Source organism: Cornus florida, unplaced genomic scaffold (genome assembly GCF_030987335.1).
Source record: "Cornus florida cultivar Cherokee Brave unplaced genomic scaffold, ASM3098733v1 CherokeeBrave_3.0.0_Hap2_Chr09, whole genome shotgun sequence".
NCBI lineage: Eukaryota > Viridiplantae > Streptophyta > Magnoliopsida > Cornales > Cornaceae > Cornus > Cornus florida.
In genome coordinates this window covers 75,333,253-75,354,843 of record NW_026775579.1, presented here as the reverse complement: position 1 = coordinate 75,354,843, position 21,591 = coordinate 75,333,253, and the positions used below count along the sequence as shown (strand labels likewise).

Below are 21,591 nucleotides of genomic sequence, written 5' to 3'. Positions count from 1 at the left end.
TGGGGAGAGGAAAGAAGGGTTGGTTTGGTCTTGCAAATGGTCCCATGGCCCAAAACATGCCAAGTGTCAAGCTTTAGGTGAATCCAAATTTATGCCACGTTAGCCTTTAGCCCCTTATCTTTTAATGCAATGCCTCTTCTATCCCCATAATATCTCCCAGCATATATAGCTACACATATATGTATGTGCATGTGAAATGTCCATTGTGCCCTTCTATACAAACGGTAAAACTGGGAGAGGTTCCCGAGTCCGGAAATCGTCCCGACTTTCGAAAAATTCTAAAAATGACACCGCTATTTATAATTGACTTAAAATAAATAAAAATACATTTATAAAAATATCGGCTCAAGAAAATAATTTAAACTACCTTTGAAGCCCGCGTGGCATGCATAACGAGGCATAAAAATAAATTAAATAAAAATTCAAAAAAATCTGGGACATTACATATATATATATATACACACTTTTTGCGGTCTTCATTGCTCTTTATTTTAATAAAGAACCAAATATCTAATTTCTTCTTTTTGAGGCTGTTTGTTAAAATTGTACTAAAAATTTTAAGAGTTGAATTTTAGGCGTTGAAGTTTTTAAGTGGTAATTAAAAAGTTAATATTTATTTTTGATATTTTTTTTGAATTTTTAGTGTTCATTAAGTGATAAATGATGTTACTATCACTTAAGATTTTATCTAATTTTAAGTGACGCTAACTATTTTTAATGATATTTAAATTGCTTTATCAATTGCATTTTTTGTATTAATATATATACTAGAAAAAAGTACGTGCGATGCACACAGTGAATGCTTAATAACTTATAGAATTTTTGTTTTCATATATATTTTTTAAGCTTGTAACAATAAATCTTACAAAAAATTGCAACTCTTTTTATATTAATAAATAAATACAGAAATATTTTGAAATTGATAAATAAATAAATACAATACAAAAAATTGCAACTCTTTTTATATTAATTAATAAATATTTTTTTAAAACTAATAAATAAATACTGAAATATTTTGAAATTGATAAATAAATAAATACAATACAATACAAGTTATATGTGATAGAGTTTTATAGGAAATAAAATAGTTAATTTGTGATAGATTTTTATATAAATTATTTTATTTTGTTTAAACATATTCTTGTCTAATTAGATTTTATTTTATTAAAAAACTCATAATAAAAAGATAACGTGATAAATTCTTTGTACATTTAATAATAGTATAGATAAAAAAAAATTATATCAATTAATAAATATTTTTTTATAAAAATAAATAAATACTGAAACTTTTAAATATTTGTACATTTAACTCTTTTTAAAGAAAATAGATATGTAATCTAACAATAAAATTTAACGTTATGATGACATTATATATTATGTTTGTTCGGTAGAAAAGAAAAAAAAAATTAGATAGAAGGGTGAGAAAAATAGATGGATGATATATTTCTATGGAAGAGATTGTATATTTTCTTTTGTTTTTTGTTTGGAATTTACTATCTTCACTTGTCTTTCCACTTTCATTCATCCATTATCCTTCCAATTCTCATTTCTTTCTTTATATCATCTCGGTATTTTTTAAAAGAGTTTAATAGAAACTCTTTTAAAAACTCTTTTTATATCAATTAATAAATATTTTTTATATTAATAATTCTTGTCTAATTAGATTTCCTTTTATTAAAGAACTCATAATAAATAGATAAATAGGTAATTTGTGTTAGAGTTTTATAGAAACTCTTTTAAAACCACTTTTTATATCAATTAATAAATAATTATTTATATTAATAGTACTTGTCTAATTAGATTTCCTTTTATTAAAAAACTCATAATAAATAGATTAATAGCTAATTTGTGTTAGATTTCACATAAACTCTTTAAATATATCTTTGTTTAGTATGATAGAGTTTTACTGAAAATAAAATAGGTAATTTGTGATAGTGTTTTATAAAATTTATTTTATTTTCTTTAAATATATCATTGTCTCATTAGATTTCATTTTATTAAGAAACTCATAATAAAATATAATTTGTGGTAGAGTTTTAGAAAAATTATTTTATTTTATATATCAATTAAAAAATATTTTTGATATTAATAGTTCTTGTCTAATTAGATTTTCTTTTATTAAATAAATAAATAGGTAATTTGTGTTAGAATTTAATATAAACTCTTTTAAAAACTCTTTTTATATCAATTAATATATATTTTTATATTAATATTTTTTGTCTAATTAGATTTAAACTCTTTTTATATGAATTAATAAATATTTTAGTATATTAATAATTATTTTCTAATTATATTACCTTTTATGAAAAAAAAAAACCTTATAATAATAGGTAATTTGTGGTAGACTTTTAAGAAAAATTATTAATTTTTTATATCAATTAAAAATATTTTTTTATATTAATAGTTCTTGTCTAATTAGATTTTGTTTTATTATAAACTCATATTATACAAATAAATAGGTAATTTGCGCTACAGTTTAATAGAATCACTTTTAAAAACTCTTTTTATATCAATAAAAAAAAACTTTTTATATCAATAATTTTAGTCTAATTTGTTTTCCTTTTATTAAAAAACTTAATATAAATAGATAAATAGGTAATTTGTGTTAGAGTTTTATAGAAACTCTTTTAAAACCTCCTTTTATATCAATTAATAAATAATTTTATATATTAATTGTACTTGTTTAATTACATTTTCTTTTATTAAAAAACTCATAATAAATAGATTAATAGGTAATTTGTGTTAGAGTTTTATAAAGATTATTTAAATATATCTTTGTCTAGTGTGATAGAGTTTTATTAAAAATAAAAGAGGTAATTTGTGATAGTGTTTTATAAAAATTATTTTATTTTATTTAAATAAATCCTTGTCTCATTAGATTTCATTTTATTAAGAAACTCATAATAAAAGCTAATTTGTGGTAAAGTTTTAGAAAAATTATTTTATTTTATATATCAATTAATAAATATTTTTTATATTAATAGTTTTGTCTAATTAGATTTTCTTTTATTAAAAAACACATAATAACTAAATAAATAAATAAGTAATTTGTGTTATAGTTTAATAGAAACTCTTTTAAAAACTGTTTTTATATCAATTAATAAATATTTTTTATATTAATAATTGTTGTCTAATTGGATTTCCTTTTATTAAAAAACTCATAATAAATAGATAATTTGTGTTAGAGTTTTATAAAAATTCTTTTAAAACCTCTTTTTATATCAATTAATAAATAATTTTTTATATTAATAGTACTTATCTAATTAGATTTTCTTTTATTAAAAAACTCATAATAAATACATAAATAGGTAATTTGTGTTAGAGTTTTATAAAAACTCTTTTAAAAATTATGAATTAAACTCTTTTTATATATTTGTTATTTAGAATTTTATTAGATAATTACTGTTATTATAATTTAGTAATTTATTACCTTGGAAGCATGTGGTAAGTTTCAGCTTTGGGGGTTCTCAAATTAGGAGAGGTTGTGTTGTATTTTGTTTTTCCTGCTTGTTTGGTTTTTGCATATTGGTTGGTCTCTATCGTTTGATGTATTAATTTTGCTTTCCAAGATATCATTTTTAGTGTGGCTTACAGCTTTCAATAGTAACTCTAAAGCTATTTCGAGATGCTGGGTCCATTTGGGTTTGGTTTAGGTTTTGAATCCCTTCCTATTGCAATCGTGGAATATAATAATTAATGAGAGTATTATAATATAATTTGTTAATTTGAATTTTATTAACTAATTACTGTTATTATATTTTGAGTGAGTAGTATAGTATAATTTGAATTAATTATATTTTGTGTGAGTAGTAGTATACTGCAAAATTTAGTACTACACTTGATCCTAGTCAAAAGGCCGATAAGGTGTGATTATTAATTCTTTAGCTCTATAGTTTTATAAGAGGTCGAGAAGGTGTGATTACTATTTCTTTAACTCTATAGTTTTATAAGAGGCTTTCATGTAATCCATTTTACTTAAAACCAATGTGGGACTTTGTAATTTGAATTAAACTCTTTTTATATTTTGTTAATTTGAATTAATTTGAATTTTATTAGGTAATTTTGAGTTTTATAGAATTTATATCAATAAATAAATAAATACTAAAACTGTTTGCACAAAGGCCAAGAAATTCTTTTTATATTTTGTTAATTTGAGTTAATTTTAATTTTATTAGGCAATTTTGAGTTTTATAGAATTTATATCGTGGGATATAATAATTAATGAGAGTTCTTTATTGTGAATTAAAGTCTTTTTATATTTTGTTAATTTGAATTAATTTGAATTTTATTAGGTAATTTTGAGTTTTATAGAATTTATATCAATTAATAAATAAATATTGAAACTCTTTGCACAAAGGCTGAGAAAGTAATACTACACTTGATCTTAACCAAAAGACCAAGAAAGGTTAGCCAAAAGGCCGAGCCAAAAAAATTTAGTACTACACTTGATTTTAGCCAAAAGGCCGAGAAGTTGTGATTATTATTTCTTTAACTCTATAGTTTCATAAGAGCCTTTCATGAAATCTTTTTTACTTATAACCAATGTGGGACTTTGTAATTTGAATTAAACACTTTTTACATTTTGTTAATTTGAATTTTATTAGGTAATTTTGAGTTTTATAGAATTTATATCAATAAATAAATAAATACTAAAACTGTTTGCACAAAGGCCGAGAAACTCTTTTTATATTTTGTTAATTTGAATTAATTTTAATTTTATTAGGTAATTTTGAGTTTTATAGAATTTATATCGTACGATATAATAATTAATGAGAGCTCTTTATTGTGAATTAAGCTCTTTTTATATTTTTGTTAATTTGAATTAATTTAAATTTTATTAGGTAATTTTGAGTTTTATAGAATTTATATCAATTAATAAATAAATACTGAAACTTTTTGCACAAAGGCTGAGAAAGTAATACTACATTTGATCTTAGCCAAAAGACCAAGAAAGGTTAACTAAAAGGCCGACCTAAAAAAATTTAGTACTACACTTGATCTTGGCAAAAAGGCCGAGAAGGTGTGATTATCATTTCTTTAACTCTATAGTTTTATAAGAGTCTTTTATATAATCCTTTTTACTTAAAACCAATGTGAGACTTTGTAATTTGAATTAAACTCTTTTTATATTTTGTTAATTTGAATTAATTTTAATTTCATTAGGTAATTTTGAGTTTTATAGAATTTATATCAATTAATAAATAAATACTGAAACTGTTTTCACAAAGGCCGAGAAACTCTTTTAATATTTTGTTAATTTGAATTAATTTTAATTTTATTAGGTAATTTTGAGTTTTATAGAATTTATATCGTGTGATAAAATAATTAATGAGAGCTCTTTATTGTGAATTAAACTCTTTTTATATTTTGTTAATTTGAATTAATTTGAATTTAATTAGGTAATTTTGAGTTTTACAGAATTTATATCAAATAATAAATAAATATTGAAACTATTTGCACAAAGGCTAATAAATACAACACTTGATCATAGCCAAAAGACCAAGAAAGGTTTGCCAAAAGGCCAACTCAAAAAAATTTAATACTAAAATTGAACTTAGCCAAAAGGCCGAGAATGTGTGATTATTATTTCTTTAGCTCTATAGTTTTATAAGAGGCTTTCATGTAATCCTTTGTTCTTAAAACCAATGTGGGACTTTGTAATTTGAATTAAACTCTTTTTATATTTTATTAATTTGAATTAATTTTAATTTCATTAGGTAATTTTGAGTTTTGCAAAATTTATATCAATTAATAAATAAATACTGAAACTGTTTGCACAAAGGCCGAGAAACTCTTTTTATATTTTGTTAATTTGAATTAATTTTAATTTTATTAGGTAATTTTGAGTTTTATAGAATTTATATCGTAGGATATAATAATTAATAAGAACTCTTTATTGTGAATTAAACTCTTTTTATATTTTGTTAATTTGAATTTATTAGGTAATTTTGAGTTTTATAGAATTTATATCAATTAATAAATAAATACTGAAACTCTTTGCACAAAGGCCGAGAAAGTAATATTACACTTGATCTTAGCCAAAAGACCAAGAAATGTTAGCCAAAAGGCCGACCCAAAAAAATTTAGTATTACACTTGATCTTAGCCAAAAGGTCGAGAAGGGGTGATTATTATTTCTTTAGCTCTAAAGTTTTATAAGAGGCTTTCATATATTCCTTTTTAGTTTTACACGAGGCTTTCATGTATTCCTTTTTATTTAAAATCAATGTGGGATTTTGAAATTTGAATTAAACTTTTTTTTATATTTTGTTAATTTGAATTAATTTTAATTTTATTATGTAATTTTGAGTTTTATAGAATTTATATCAATTAATAAATAAATACTGAAATACAGAAACACTGAAACACTTTGCACATTTAATAATACTAGTAAAAGGCACGTGTGATGCACGTGATGAATATTTTGTAACTTTTCGAATTTTTCTTTTTATATATTTTTTAATTATTTTATTTTATTTATATATATCTTTATCTAATTAGATTTTCTTTTATTAAAAAACTTATAATAAATAGATAAATACATAGGTTATATGTGATAGATAACTATTTTAAAATTAATTAATAATTTTTTTTATATTAAAAAATAAATACTGAAATGCTAAAATCTTTACACTTTTATACTTTATTTATATGTATTATTATATTATTATATATTTTCTTTAAATATATAATTGTCTAATGTGATAGAGTTTTACAGAAAATAAAATAGATAATTTGTGGTAGAGTTTTATAAAAAAATTTGTCATTTGTGGTAGAGTTTAATAGAAATTTTTTTATTTTCTTTAAATATATCCATGTATAGCTTGTTTTTATTTTCTTTTATTAAAAAACTCATACTAAAAGGTAATTTGAGGTAGAGTTTTAGAAAAATTATTTTATTTTTATATCTATTATTAAATATTTTTTATATTAATAATTCTTCTCTAGTTATTATATTTTCTTTTATTAAAAAACTCATAATAAATACATAAATAGGTAATTTGTATTAGAGTTTTATATAAACTCTTTTAAAAAAATATTTTAATTTCTTTAAATATATTGTTGTCTAATTTGATTTCCTTCATTAAAAAACTCATAATAAATAGATAAAAACAGGTTAAATGTGATAGAGTTTTAATAAAAATAAAATAGATAATTTGTGGTACAGTTTTATAAAAATTATTTTATTTTCTGAAAATCTATTTATAATAAATAAATAAATTGGTAATTTGTGTAACAGTTTAATAGAAACTTTTAAAAAACTTTTTTATGTCAATTAATAAATATTTCTTATATTAATAATTCTTGTCTAATTAGATTTTCTTTTATTAAAAAACTCATAATAAATAAAGAAATAGGTAATTTGTGTTGAGTTTTATAGAAACTCTTTTCAAACCTTTTTTTTATATCAATTAATAAATAATTTTTTTATTTTAATAATGCTTGTTAATTGGATTTCCTTTTATTAAAAAACTCATAATAAATAGATAAATAGGTAATTTGTGTTAGAGTTTTATAGAAACTCTTTAAATATATCCTTCTCTAATGTGATAAAGTTTTATTGAAAATAAAATATTTTTTACATTAATAATTCTAGTCTAATATATTTTCGTTTGTTAAAAAATTTATAATAAATAAATAAATAGGTAATTTGTTTTAGAGTTTAATAAAAACTCTTTTAAAAATACTTTTTATATCAATTAATAAATATTTTTTATATTAATAATTCTTAATGAATATTTTTTATATTAATAATTCTTGTCTAATTAAATTTCCTTTTATTAAAAAACTCATAATAAATAGATAAATAGGTAATTTGTGTTAGAGTTTTATAGAAACAATTTTAAAACCATTTTTTAGATCAATTAATAAATAATTTTTTATATTAATAGCACTTGCCTAATTAGATTTTCTTTTATTAAAAAACTCTTAATAAATATATAAATAGGTAATTTGTATTAAAATTTTATAGAAACCTTTTAAATATTATATCTTTGTCTATTGTTATAGTATCGTATTGAAAATAAAATATGTAATTTGTGATAGAGTTTTATATAAAATATTTTATTTTATTTAAATATATCCTTGTCTAATTAAATTTAATTTTACTAAGAAACTCATAATAAAAGTTAATTTGTGGTAGAGTTTTAGAAAAATTATTTTAAAATATATCAATTAATAAATATTTTTTATATTAATAATTTTTGTCTAAATAGATTTTCTTCTACTCAAAAATTCATAATTATGAATAGATAAATAGGTTAATTTAAATTTTATTACATAGATTTTAGGGTATGATAGACTTTTTTTTTTTTTTTTTTCTAAAAAAACTCTTTGCATATCAATTAATAAATATTTTTATTTGTATAAATAGATACTTAAATACTGAAACTTTTTGCACATTTAATAATTGTATAGCCAAAAACTTTTTGTATATCAATTAATAAATATTTTTTATATAAATAAATAAATACTGAAACACTTTGGTAGAGTTTATGTACTTTACTTTGAAAATTAGATTTTCTTTTATTAAAAAATTGTAATATGTAATACGTGTTAGAGTGTTATAGAAAATATTTTTAAAACTATTTTTATATGAATTAATAAATATTTTTATATTTTAAAATTCCTGTCTAATTAGTTTAACTTTTATTAAAAAAAAACCCATAATAAAAGGTAATTTGTGGTAGAGCTTTAGATGAATTATTTTATTTTTTATATCAATTAAAAATATTTTTTTATATTAATAATTCTTGTCTTGTTAGATTTTCTTTTATTAAAAAACTTATAATAAATAAATAAATAGATAATTTGTGTTAGAGTTTAATATAAATTCTTTTTATATCAATTAATAAATATTTTTTATTTTAGTAATTTTTGTCTAATTAGGTTTCCATTTATTAAAAAACTCATAATAAATAAATAAATAGGCAATTTGTGTTAGAGTTTTATATAAAATCTTTAAATATATCTTTGTTGATAGAGTTTTATTGCAAAATAAAATAGGTAATTTGTAATAGAGTTTTATAAAAATTATTTTATTTTTTTTTAAATATATTCTTATCTAACTAGATTTAATTTTATTAAGAAACTCATTATTAAAGATAATTTGTGGAAGAGTTTTATAAAAATTATTTTATTTTATATATCAATTAATAAATATTTTTATATTAATAATTTTTGTCTAATTAGATTTTCTTTTATTAAAAAATTCATAATAATAAATAGATAAATAGGTTAGTTTAAATTTTATTATGTAGATTTTATTTCAATTAATAAATAAATAGTAAAACTCTTTGCACAAAGACCGAAAAAATAGTACTACACTTGATCTTAGCCAAAAGACCAAGAAAGGTTAGCCAAAAGGCTGACCGAAAAAAATTTAGTATTACACTTGATCTTGGCCAAAAGGCCGAGAAGGTATGATTATTATTTCTTTAACTCTATAGTTTTATAAGAGGCTTTCATGTAATCTTTTTTACTTAAAACCAATGTGGGATTTTATAATTTGAATTAAACTTTTTTTATATTTGGTTAATTTGAATTAATTTTAATTTTATTAGGTAATTAAAATATTGAAATACTATTCTATATATCGTGTGAAAGCTCTTTATTGTGAATTAAATTCTTTTTATATTTTGTTAATTTGAATTAATTTGAATTTTATTAGGTAATTTTGAGTTTTATAGAATTTATATTAATTAATAAATAAATACTGAAACTCTTTGCACAAAAGGCCGAGAAAGTAGTATTACACTGATCTTAGCGAAAAGATCAAGAAAGGTTAGCCAAAAGGCTGACCCAAAAAAATTCTAGTACTATACTTGATCTTAGTCAAAAGGTGAGAAGGTGTGATTATTATTTCTTTAGCTCTATAGTTTTATAAGAGGCTTTCATGTAATCTTTTTTTTTTTTTTTACTTAAAATCAATGTGGGACTTTATAATTTGAATTAAACTCTTTTTATATTTTGTTAATTTGAATTAATTTTAATTTTATTAGGTAATTTTGAGTTTTATAGAATTTATATCAATTAATAAATAAATATTGAAATACTGAACTTGATCTTAGCCAAAAGACCAAGCAAGATTAGCCAAAAGGCTGACCCAAAAAAATTTAGTACTACACTTGATCTTAGCCAAATGGCCGAGAAGGTGTGATTATTATTTCTTTAACTCTATAGTTTTATAAGAGATTTTTATGTAATCTTTTTTACTTAAAACCAATGTGTGACTTTGTAATTTGAATTAAACTCTTTTTATATTTTGTTAATTTGAATTAATTTTAATTTTATTAGGTAATTTTGAGTTTTATAGAACTTATATTAATTAATAAATAAATACTGAAATACTGAAACGCGGAAACACTTTGCACATTTAATAATAGTATAGATATAAATATATGATAGATAGATATAGATATATGATAGATAGATATAGATATAGATATATATCTGTTCTTGTTTCACTTTTCTTTTTTTTTTTTTAATTTTAAAAAATAAACAAAAAATATATGGAACATTCAATAAGTTATGAAATCGGATATAAATTTTACTAACACCAATCGAATCACATATATTTCTTATTGAATTTGGATCAACTCAAATCAGATTTGGTCCGAAACCTATTACTACTTGTCTACCAGATTAAACTGTTACAGAATTTGGATCAACTCAAATCAGATTTGGTCCGAAACCTATTACTACTTGTCTACCAGATTAAACTGTTACAGAAGGTGTAATTGACTTTTTAAGCGGATTCCTATTCAAGGACGTACAGGAGTGGGATCACCTTCTTTCGATTAAAAATGGCAATAGAACTTTATTAATCTTAGTCCAATTATTTTTTATCCAAGTTTCTTTCTTATTATTATTATGATTATTATTAAATTTTGGCTAATTGATTTTTATCCCACAATATTTTCTCTACTGTAAAGCTCTAAAATTGCTTGAACTTGAATAGTGGCGTGGTAAACGGTGCACTAACATTTAAACTTTTAAATTTTGTATCTGAAAAAAAAAATATATTGTGTGTGAGTTTTTTACCATTGACAAAAAAAAAAAAAAAAACCTGAAAGACGTACAATTGGTAAAGTTTCAATTTTCCTCAATGGCCTCTGCTCCAAATACCATATCGACAAGCAATCCAAGATTGTGATAGTAGTTCAATTTTAATTATACATGATGATGAATGACAGTTTTATTCGGTTGTATATTATTTTTATTTTTATTTTTAATTTCTAAGAAGTTTAATTTTAGATTTTTAATTTCTTTCTACAATTAGTTTCTTTATATTTTTAGTTTATTTAAGTATTTAGTTTCTTTTATTTATTAGTTTCCTTTATAGTTTTAGAATTTTATTTATTATAAAAACATGTATTGAAATAGCAATAAAAAATCGATCAATTTTTATCGATAATACCTCAGAATTCTTTATAATTTTTTTTTGATATTGTGTGGATTCAAAATAACTCACATGACCTGCTTGTTATAGGAAGATTCAGCAACAAAGGGATAATATAATTTATATAGAAAACGAATTTAAAGAACGAAAAGCAATTTTTAAGCATTCTTTTTATTTAAAAAGACTGATGACTAAACAAGACAAATATGGCATTTGTCCCAATGCCCAGTAATAAATATATAACAGAACATGATAAAATATTTAGGAAAGTGAAATAACATTAATGGAATACAATACTCACTACTCTTTCACTTTGCTTGTTAGAAGACTCAAAAGATTATGTAATATTTATTTCTCAGTCAAACATACTGAAATTTTGCATGACATTCTAGAGTGGTACTTTTGCTTGGTTGCTGGGACTATCATAACCAACTGTACTGCTAGTGCTACTGCCATCCAACGACTTACCTGGAAGGAGTTCGGGTTCCGTAGGATTCACTTCCGGACTAGTCAAAAGGTTTTTCCCCTTTCTCATAAGTTCCTCAAGCTTAGTTGCCACTTCGCTCATTGCAGGCCTTTCGTCCCCTTTCAATTTTAAGCAATGCAACGCAAGTGTGGCAACTTCACCTACTTGCTCATCATCATCCTCTTTCCCAATTCGATGATCTAGAATTAAGCGATTCTTATTCATGGATGAAATGAAATAATTGGACAAGATTCTTTCCTTTTCTGGTTTGTCAGAACAAATTGCTATTCTGCCAGTAAGAAGCTCTACAAGAACCACTCCAAAACTATAAATATCACTTTTTTTGGACAATTGACTTGTCTGATGATATTCAGGGTCTAAATAGCCGAGCGTTCCTTGAATCATTGTTTGTAACTGTTTTTCATTCGATGGACCTATTCTCGAAGCTCCAAAGTCGGATACTTTTGCAGTGAAACCATCATGTAAGAGTATGTTAGTTGACTTAACATCTCCATGAATGATTCCTTTAGAGTGTAAATACGAAAGTGCTTCAGCAGTTTCTTTGGCAATCCTTAGACGAATTTCCCAAGAAATAGACAACCCTGGTACTTCATGTATATGATGGAATAGAGTTCCATTGGTGATAAACTCATAAACCAACAAAGGGACTTCCACCTCTAAACAACAGCCCAACAATTTTACCACATTTGTTTGATTGATTTGGGAGAGCGCAACCACCTCATCAGTGAATTTGCTTTGATCAACCACTACAGACCGCTTAATAGCAACTGCCATATTATTTTGGGGTAGAACTCCTTTGTAGACTTTTCCGAACCCTCCCTCACCAACAAAATTTTTTTTATTGAAGTTATTGGTTGCCTTCTGGAGCACTTCTATGGTAAATATTTTGGCTGCCTCAACTGAAGGGTCTAGCAATGATAACTTTTCTTGTAACATCGTACCACCATTTTGCTCAAAATTTTTTGCTTTCTGTTGGATCAGCCTTCTTCTTCTGATTACCCAAACTAACGAAGAAGATGCCACACTTAATACCAAAATGCCAATGACACTACCTACATTTAAAATAACCATATTTGTACTCATATCCAAATTTAGTAAAAAAAAAAAAAAAAAAACAACAAAAGAGGGGGAATCAAATATGGAAAAGCTTGCCTTCCATTTCAATTAATTGATCTATTAATTTTAGATCAATTAATTGAATAATTAAAACTGCTCTTCAAGTTGGTAAGTAGTATGTATATAATACTCTGTATTTGGATTATGATCAAATTATGACTAACTTTGACTATTAAATTTACAACTTGAAATCAGAAGATAAACGTTTGTCGTGCTCATCCTTTCAAAGGGTAGATTAAGCACACAAATAACTCTGCTTGGTGAATAAACATCACCACTAAGATAAATTCCTTTGTAGTGTTAATTTTGGAAGAAAAACTGTAACCTTGAACAAACCAACCAGGTATATTATTCCTGAATACTAGGTAGTTTTGATCATATTTTAAAATTCACTCATTCCCATTGTTTGGAAACTTTCCTTAATGAGAATACTATATATGACAATCTGGTACTTCTTCGTTCTTCAAAAGAAAATATCAAAAGTTCAAGTACCTGTAAGGACGTTGTGGGTGTGTTACGTGTCACTCAAGAGCATAATATTTATCATTAGTGTAGGCCGACTGGAATTTTTTGAAATTTTTGCTATTAGCCTAATCGGATTTGGATTCTTCTAATTTTTGGGATTTATGTTTGTTAATTGGTTATGTTTATTATATTATATTATATTATGTATTTAAAAGTCTAATTAATTTCCTTGTGCGGTAGCATTTTAAATTTTCTTACACTGTTAGGTTTTCTAAACTATATATGCGTTTAGATCATAATTCATGTGTGTAGATTATTTTCACAATCTATAAACTAAGCTACGCACTTCTTTGAGGAAAAAAAAAAAAAATGAATCAATTTCCTCTGCCATTAGAGTTGCAGTGAATGGGAAAAATAAAATAAAATAAGACTACAAAGTTTATTTGATTTATTATTATTATTATTATTATTATTCACAATATCCAGAACCAATTGTGGAAGAGAGGAATTTCAAGTATTCATTTATTTATAGCGCATTAAGTCCAAAATACTTACCCACACCAATCTTAATTACCAGAAGACGATCAGCAATGCATCCAGTTCCATTTTTCCTGCCATCTCCATGGTACCCTTTGGGACAAGAACACGTGTAATTTCCCACTCTATTTTTACAGAAATTTTTATTTTCTTCACACGGATAGGGTGTTTGTTCATCGTTACATTCATCGATATCTGCATAACAATAGTCCATCAGAAATTACAATAAAAGAGAAGTCAATCATCACAGAAATTACTGTTGACATAATTTAATTAGCAGCAATGAACACACACACATATAATATATATACACACCCAACATGAATATATGTGATTGATAGATATATTATACCTTGGCAACCATCGCCATCAGTGAGGTATGGGTTTCCACGGTAACCCTCGGAGCAATTGCAACGGTACCCCTGACCAAAATCAACTTCATAACAGGAGGTATTTCCTTTACATGCATATCCGGGTGATTCTTTGGCAACACTACAACTGACATTCCCAATTGCCCAATCAAGCACCACTGGGAGCTTTTCTACTTTCTGTAAACTACTAAGATTGTTGGAGGAGAAGTTGAACTTATCCTCTTCAACGACAAAGGCATAACTACATTTGCTGAAATTCCATACGAACGAATGGTTGAAGTAGCTGTCTAATACTACTCTGTACTGTGCAACCCCTGTTGGGATGGATGTTTGGCAACAACCGATGCCAGAGCAAGACCCATTGGTAACGTAGTCTAGGCTGTCACATATGGTCATGCATCCACTCCCATACGTCCTATCTTCTTTCACACCTACAATGGACGCTCGAGTGGCACATCCAACTGCTGTGAACTTGTTTCTGGTACTAGAGATCCTGAATTTGGACAATCTGATTGAGGGTATATTACTTACGGTCCGCGAACCCGACTGGTCATAGCAATTGCTGGCTATATAATGCAAGATGTACAGTTGACCATCGACTGAAATGTTGGTGACATTAATATTACTAGTATTTGAATAGAAAAGTTTGGGAGGATTGTAAGTTTTGTTACAAGTAACGAGAAATTCAGGGTCATGGTAGCAGCCCGCCTCTGTGCCAAATGGATATGGGATGCTAATGCTGCCACATTTGCCTTGGCAATCCGGCTTGGCTTGAGCACTTATTAGTGCTGCCATGGCTGCTACCAGAGTAACCTGCACAAGCATTGTTAGCAAGTCCATATGGGATTCTTTGTTTCTCAGGTTAGATGAGATGTTTGTCTTGAAAACTTCCAATGATTAATGCTCATCTTATAGAAAATCTCCCAAGGACGTTCACCAATTCAGTGGCTGTAAAGTACGTTGATCAAAGTTGAAGTCAACCGAAAATAGTTTTAGTTTTATAAAATTTTAAAAATTATTTTTAAAGTTACAAATTACACTATTAAAATCTGTTTTGTTCAATTTTTTAAAGAAAAATGGTAGGTCTTCCGACTTCAATTGCCGATTCATACTTCGAATATAACGTGATTGGATGATGTTGGAACTCTTAAAATAAATTCAAAGAATAAATCGACAATTGAGGTAAGAAGAACTATCACCATTTTTTTTTTTTTTAAATATTACTTAAAACCTGGTAAAACAAAAAAATTGAAGTATTTCATTTTTCCTATAAACAAAAAGGTAGTGAGATGACTTTGACATGTCACAATACTTTTGGGTGTTTTCCACTTCATGGCCCTACAGAACTTGGGCACTTCTTTTCACAGCAAGGACACGGGCTTCACGATTTGGGTTAGTTGGACTTCAAATCTTGATCCCACATCACAGAAATCATTTGGATGTTTATTTAGGCTACAATACGTCAATTTTACTTTTTATGCTCTCTACCGGATAATTAGCGAAAATCAGCTATGAATAGACAGCATCCCCATCCCTTAACCTTAATTTCTATTATATACCTACATATGCTGGTGAATTAGTGTTACCATACAATTGTATTTTCTCTTTCTTAATTCATAATAATAAAATATCTACCATGGACGTAATTTTAAAGTTACGTGAATAATGTAAAATATTGTATTATGCATGAATTTGTATAATTGGTATATTCATATATGTTTATGTTGATGTGATGTGATAGTATTTTCGCTGTGTGTGATCAAGAATGAATTTAACTCTCAACAGTAGTCGACTGTTGAGTGGGTTAGAGAGAGTAAATTTTTCCCAAACTCTAATACCACTTGTTAGAGAAAACTTAACTCTCTCAGTGGTATCAGAGCTAATGGTGGATCAAAGCCAGTGATTGGTCCTGAAGATCAGTGTAGAAAGTTAGTGTGAAGTTTGTCAAAACAGAAGGTTGATTATGAAGTGCTATGGAAATTCAATCAGAGTTGATGATGACACAAGGTATGTTGGTGTGAAGCCCACGAAGAACAAGTTTTGGGGATAAGCCAGAGAAGGTGTTAGTTCTCAAGATGAGGCAATGGTGTGAAGAATGAGGAGTTTGCTCTAAGCCCAATAAAGAGCAAAGGGGAATATGAAGAGTAAAGATGAGAGGTTTGTTCCTTTAAGCCAGAAAAACAATTGATGAGGATGAGTTTGAAAATTGGTCGATTGTCATGCGTGAGCAATTGAACACCAATGAGGATGATGGATAGAGTTTGGTTCGAGGTGGAGCAATCTTTACTTGAGGTGTAGCTATCTTCAATTGAGGTGGAGCTATGAAGGAACACATGAAGACGAATTTTGAGCCAATGTGAAGATTGTTGGGTTTGTGGCTCAAAATTTGTGTGAAGAAAATTAGTTTCCTTTTTCGTTTTGGAATGCTAAAATTTGTGAAAAAATTGTATCGCACTATGTTTCTATTTTAGAATTGTGATCATTATGGTAACTCCTTGTAGGCAAGTTGAGGAATACTTGTTCGATGAGGAATTGAGTTTTAAGACTCTATAAATAGAGATAGGTGTGAGAGGTTTAGTGAGAGAGAAAAAAGAGAAAAGATATAAAGGGTTTAGAGTTGTGATCATTTCGGTAACGCCTTATAGGCAAGTTGAGGAATACTTATCCAAAAAGGAATTGGGTATGAAAACTATAAAAATATAGATGGATGTGAGAGATTTAGTGAGAGAGAGAAAATAGAAAAGACGTAGGGGTTTAAGGGTAAGTGTTGTGAGAAGATGAGAGAGTATATGTAATTTCCTAGTATATACATGTAGCCTCAAAAGAGATGATGAGAGAGTGAGTAGGGTTTTGACATGTGGTTGTATATTCTCTTCCTTGATTTATAATAGTGAAATCTCCCTCTCCCATGGATGTAACCCTAGAGTTGGGTGTACTGTATAAAATATTGTGTTGTGCGTGAATGTGTATGATTGTTATATCCATATATGTTTGTGTTGATGTGATATGATGATGCTTTCGCTATGTACGATTAAGGAGGGATTTAACTCTCAATAAAAGTAGACCATTGAGTGAGTTGGAAATAGTTAAATTTGTGACTTGTACGCAGCAGAATATTTAGAAAGTTTTGTATTTTTAGAAATAGATCTGTGTCTTTCTAACTTTACTTATTTTAGCAATTAATCAATTAATCACATGTAAGATAAAATAATGTAAAGTAATAGAGTCAGATATGACAACATGAATTTTAGCGTGGAAACCCCAGTTGGTAAAATAGACCAACTGTTTACACGAGAAAAATCTCGTGGACTGTGCAATCCAAAGTAAACTGATCCACTATGTATGAAACAAAGTACAATGGACTTTGACTCATGCTCACATCCTATCGGTCTACTAAACACCAATAGCTGACAATCCTTTGGCTTTGCGACATCCCATGCAATAGCACTTGACCTCAGACTTACTCTCGATCTCTGTAGAAGGATCGCTGGTAGATCAAACAGCACTTCTCGAATCCTTTGACCTTTTCAAAGTGTGATCGCTTTTACTTCTGTTCTTCAATAACTTAATTTGATGTAGAAGTAGATTTATTTTTCTCTAATCGTTGTAGATACAAGACTTTAACCACGATCAGGATTTGAACAACATTTTAAACTCACTCTGTGTTTATGTGTATGTTCTAGAAAGAATGACAGAGAAATTAACTTGGATTTTCTGCAAAAATCCAAACAAGATTGAATCCAAATATGAAGGAGGTGGTGAAATTGCTAGATGCGGGAATCATTTACCCCATAGCAAGTGGGTAAGCCCCACACAAATGGTACCTAAAAAGTCTAGTATCACTGTAGTTGAGAATTCCGAGGGTGAATTAGTTCCACAATGCACCACTACCGATTGACGTGTATGTATTGATTACCGGAAACTCAATTTCGCTACTAAGAAGGATCATTTTCCGTTACCATTTATTGATCAAATCTTAGAGCTGGTGGTTGGCCATAGTTTTTATTGCTTTTTAGACTATTATTCCGGCTATAGTCAGGTGGCCATTAATCCAAAAGACCAAGAAAAAACTACTTTCACCTGTCCATTTGGTACTTTTGCTTATAGACGAATACCTTTTGGATTGTGCAATGCCCTTGCTACTTTCCAGAAGTGTATAATGTCTATTTTGTTAAATATGGTTGAAAAGTTTCTTGAAGTCTTTATAGATGACTTCTCTGTTTTCGGATCTACTTTCGAAAACTATCTCCAAAATCTTTCACTTGTGCTTCAGCATTGTAGGAAGACCAATTTGATTCTAAGTTGGGAAAGAGCCATTTTATGGTTCAAGATGGCATTGTTTCAGGGCATATCATTTCTGAGAGTGGTATTGAGATTGATAAAGCCAAAGTAGAATTGATCTCTAATCTTCCTCTCCCTACCTCCGTAAGGGGAATTCAATCATTTCTTGGGCATGTCGGGTTCTATTGATGTTTCATCAAAGACTTTAACAAAATATCATGTCCTTTGTGTAATCTCCTTCCTAAGGATACTCCATTCCATTTTGATGAATCATACCTAGAAGAATTTTTAAAAACCTTCACTCTCTCCATTCCTCTGCTCCCAAAATAAAGCCTTCAAATTGGGCTCTTCCCTTCAAGATCATGTGTGACACATTTGATTATGTCATGGGTGCAGTCCTGGGACAACGAGTAGACAAACTTCCCTATGTTATCTATTGCAAGCAAAATTCTCTTAGATGCACAACTGAATTATACCACAACTGAGAAAGAGTTGTTTGCCGTTGTCTTTGCCTTGGATAAATTTCGATCTTACATTTTGGGATTCAAGGTAGTCGTCTACTCATGCTGCTTTGAGACATTTATTATCAAAGAAGGAAACCAAACCCCTATTGCTTCGATTGATACTCTTACTCCAAGAGTTTCAGTATGAAATCTGGGATAAGAAAGGGTTAGAGAATGCGGTGGCTGATCATCTTTCTAGAATTCTTGTTGAAAATACCTCAATATCACTTCTAATTCATGATTCCTTCCCGGATGAGCAACTGTTTGAGGTTTTTTAAGAAAATTTGCCTTGTATGCCAATATTGTGAACTACCTAGCAATAAGCAAAATTCCTTCTCACACAAATTTAACTTTCCAGTGAAAAAACATGTAATCAAATTGATAGTGGTACATCAGAATGAAAAAAAGCTAAACTCATTATACTTGTCTAAATACCAATCCTCCTATTATTAGTTAAATTTGTCATTACTGAAGATTAGTAACTTCACTGCATAGACTGTACACCAGAAGCATTAGAACTTATACTCTTGGTGTGCAGTTGATTAAAAATTCCTTATTGTAAATATTTTATTAGATACATAATAGAATTCGGATATATAGAAAAGAAGAATCTGATTGAGGGAAGCTCAAGCTGTTTGAAGATTTGATTTAATGGCGGATCTGAGAGATAACATTGACTTTCTGTTGCATTTTGACGCCAATTTCACAGCCCTAAATCAAAATAAAAAACATCATTCAATTGACTCGAAACCAATTTCAGAACCCTAAATCAAAATAAAAAATATCTCAAATCAATCGCAAGTGCAAGCTACTATATGAACATTGAGAATCAATTATATAATTATACAACCACAACACAAAATTCTATCAATATCACACATCACAGAATTTAGATAGAGATTAATATCGATTTTTATATTGACATTCTTTAACTCACACTGATTGTTCTCTAAAATCGATTGGCGAGTACTTTGAGAGAGGCAGTGGAAGAGGACGAAGAGATTCAGTCCGGCGATGCCGAGGAAAGAGAGGGAGGATAGAACTGAGGAGAGAGAATGAGTGAGAGCGAAAGATTTTGAAACCTGATATTCGTGTTTGACGCAGTGAACCTAGTGACCGTGTGTAGTAAGTGAATCGATCGATACAATAGCTGATACGAGACTGAGTGCACAGATTGAGTGACTGAGTGTAGTATTTGAATGAGTCATTCTACCATTCTGTCGCCATAAAAAATTTGGGAAAGTTATTGTCCCAATTTTATTATTTTTTTTACAAATAAAATTTGGGTAAATTACACCTAGACCCCCTGAGGTTAGGTCATATTTCAGCCAGATGAAGATTTTGGTTTTAACTTTCACTTACACCCTAATTTACTTTTTGACTTCTGATACATGTGAATTGACCATTTTACCCTCAATTTTTTTATACAATATATATATATAATCTTAAATGACAAAAAAGCCCATACTATATATATATATGTGTGGGTGTATATATATATATATATCTGTCACATATATATATATATGTGTGGGTGTATATATATATATATATCTGTCACATATATATATATATATGTGTGGGTGTATATATATATATATATATATTTAACACCGGCAGCTCCCACCATTAACAACACCTCCATCACCACCAACGTCCTACCCTAACACCTGCACCACCAACCCACCCAAAACCAAACTGCATCTCCACCCAACACCTCATCACCACCACCCACCTAAAACCAAACCCAAAAATACACAAAATCCCATCCCATCCACTGCCGAAATGGACGTCGATGACAGAATCGAAGGCGAAGTCGATTGTTGAAGACGACGTTGAAGAGCAAGTTGATATCGGCGGCGGGTGTCAGATTACAACCTCTACGGTGGCCCAATCAATATATCTCGGCAGTGAGACATCATATTACAAGCTTACAGCCTCAACGGCGTCGTAATCGACGGCAAAAATCCTCATATCGTGCTCCTGCGGGAGGGTTTGTGAGAAGGGAGAAAATTAATGAGGTAGCTACAGTCGCGTATCTGTGTGGAGAGAGGTAGCTACAGTCGCGGCGGCGGTGAAAGAGGTCGTGGTAGAGGTGGTCGCTATGGCGGCGGGAGAGACGATGGGATCAATTCGCCGATGACGACAATTTGTCAAGTCAAATGGCAACGACAGTGGAAAAGACAACAATGATGTCGAAGCCTCCGACGGCGTTGAATCCTTATCTTCTTTATTCGATTTAGGGTTTCTTTCCCACTTTCCACCAAATCACACACACATATATATATCACCCACACGATATACCACCCCTGCCGGCCCGCCGCATCACAGCTCCACAACCCATAGCCACATTCGACGTCGTCATCGTTGATTGCTCTGACTAGACGCCCGTCGTTGCTTTGTCGTCGCTTGGGAACACGTCGATATGAAC

At 27.8% G+C, this 21,591-nt stretch overlaps 1 protein-coding gene and 1 pseudogene across 1 annotated transcript; both read right to left on the bottom strand.

The window, feature by feature from the left end:
- Positions 1 to 10,020: 10,020 nt before the first annotated feature.
- LOC132275498 (U2 spliceosomal RNA) lies at positions 10,021 to 10,156 on the bottom strand (annotated as a pseudogene).
- Positions 10,157 to 11,536: 1,380 nt separating this feature from the next.
- LOC132274456 (wall-associated receptor kinase 2-like) lies at positions 11,537 to 15,292 on the bottom strand. The gene is made up of 3 exons (XM_059775726.1): positions 14,358 to 15,292; positions 14,024 to 14,200; positions 11,537 to 12,939 (listed from the first exon to the last, which is right to left on the bottom strand). Exons 1-3 carry the CDS (start codon positions 15,214 to 15,216, stop codon positions 11,789 to 11,791), a joined length of 2,187 nt encoding a protein of 728 aa, XP_059631709.1. The 5' UTR covers positions 15,217 to 15,292; the 3' UTR covers positions 11,537 to 11,788.
- Positions 15,293 to 21,591: the final 6,299 nt, after the last annotated feature.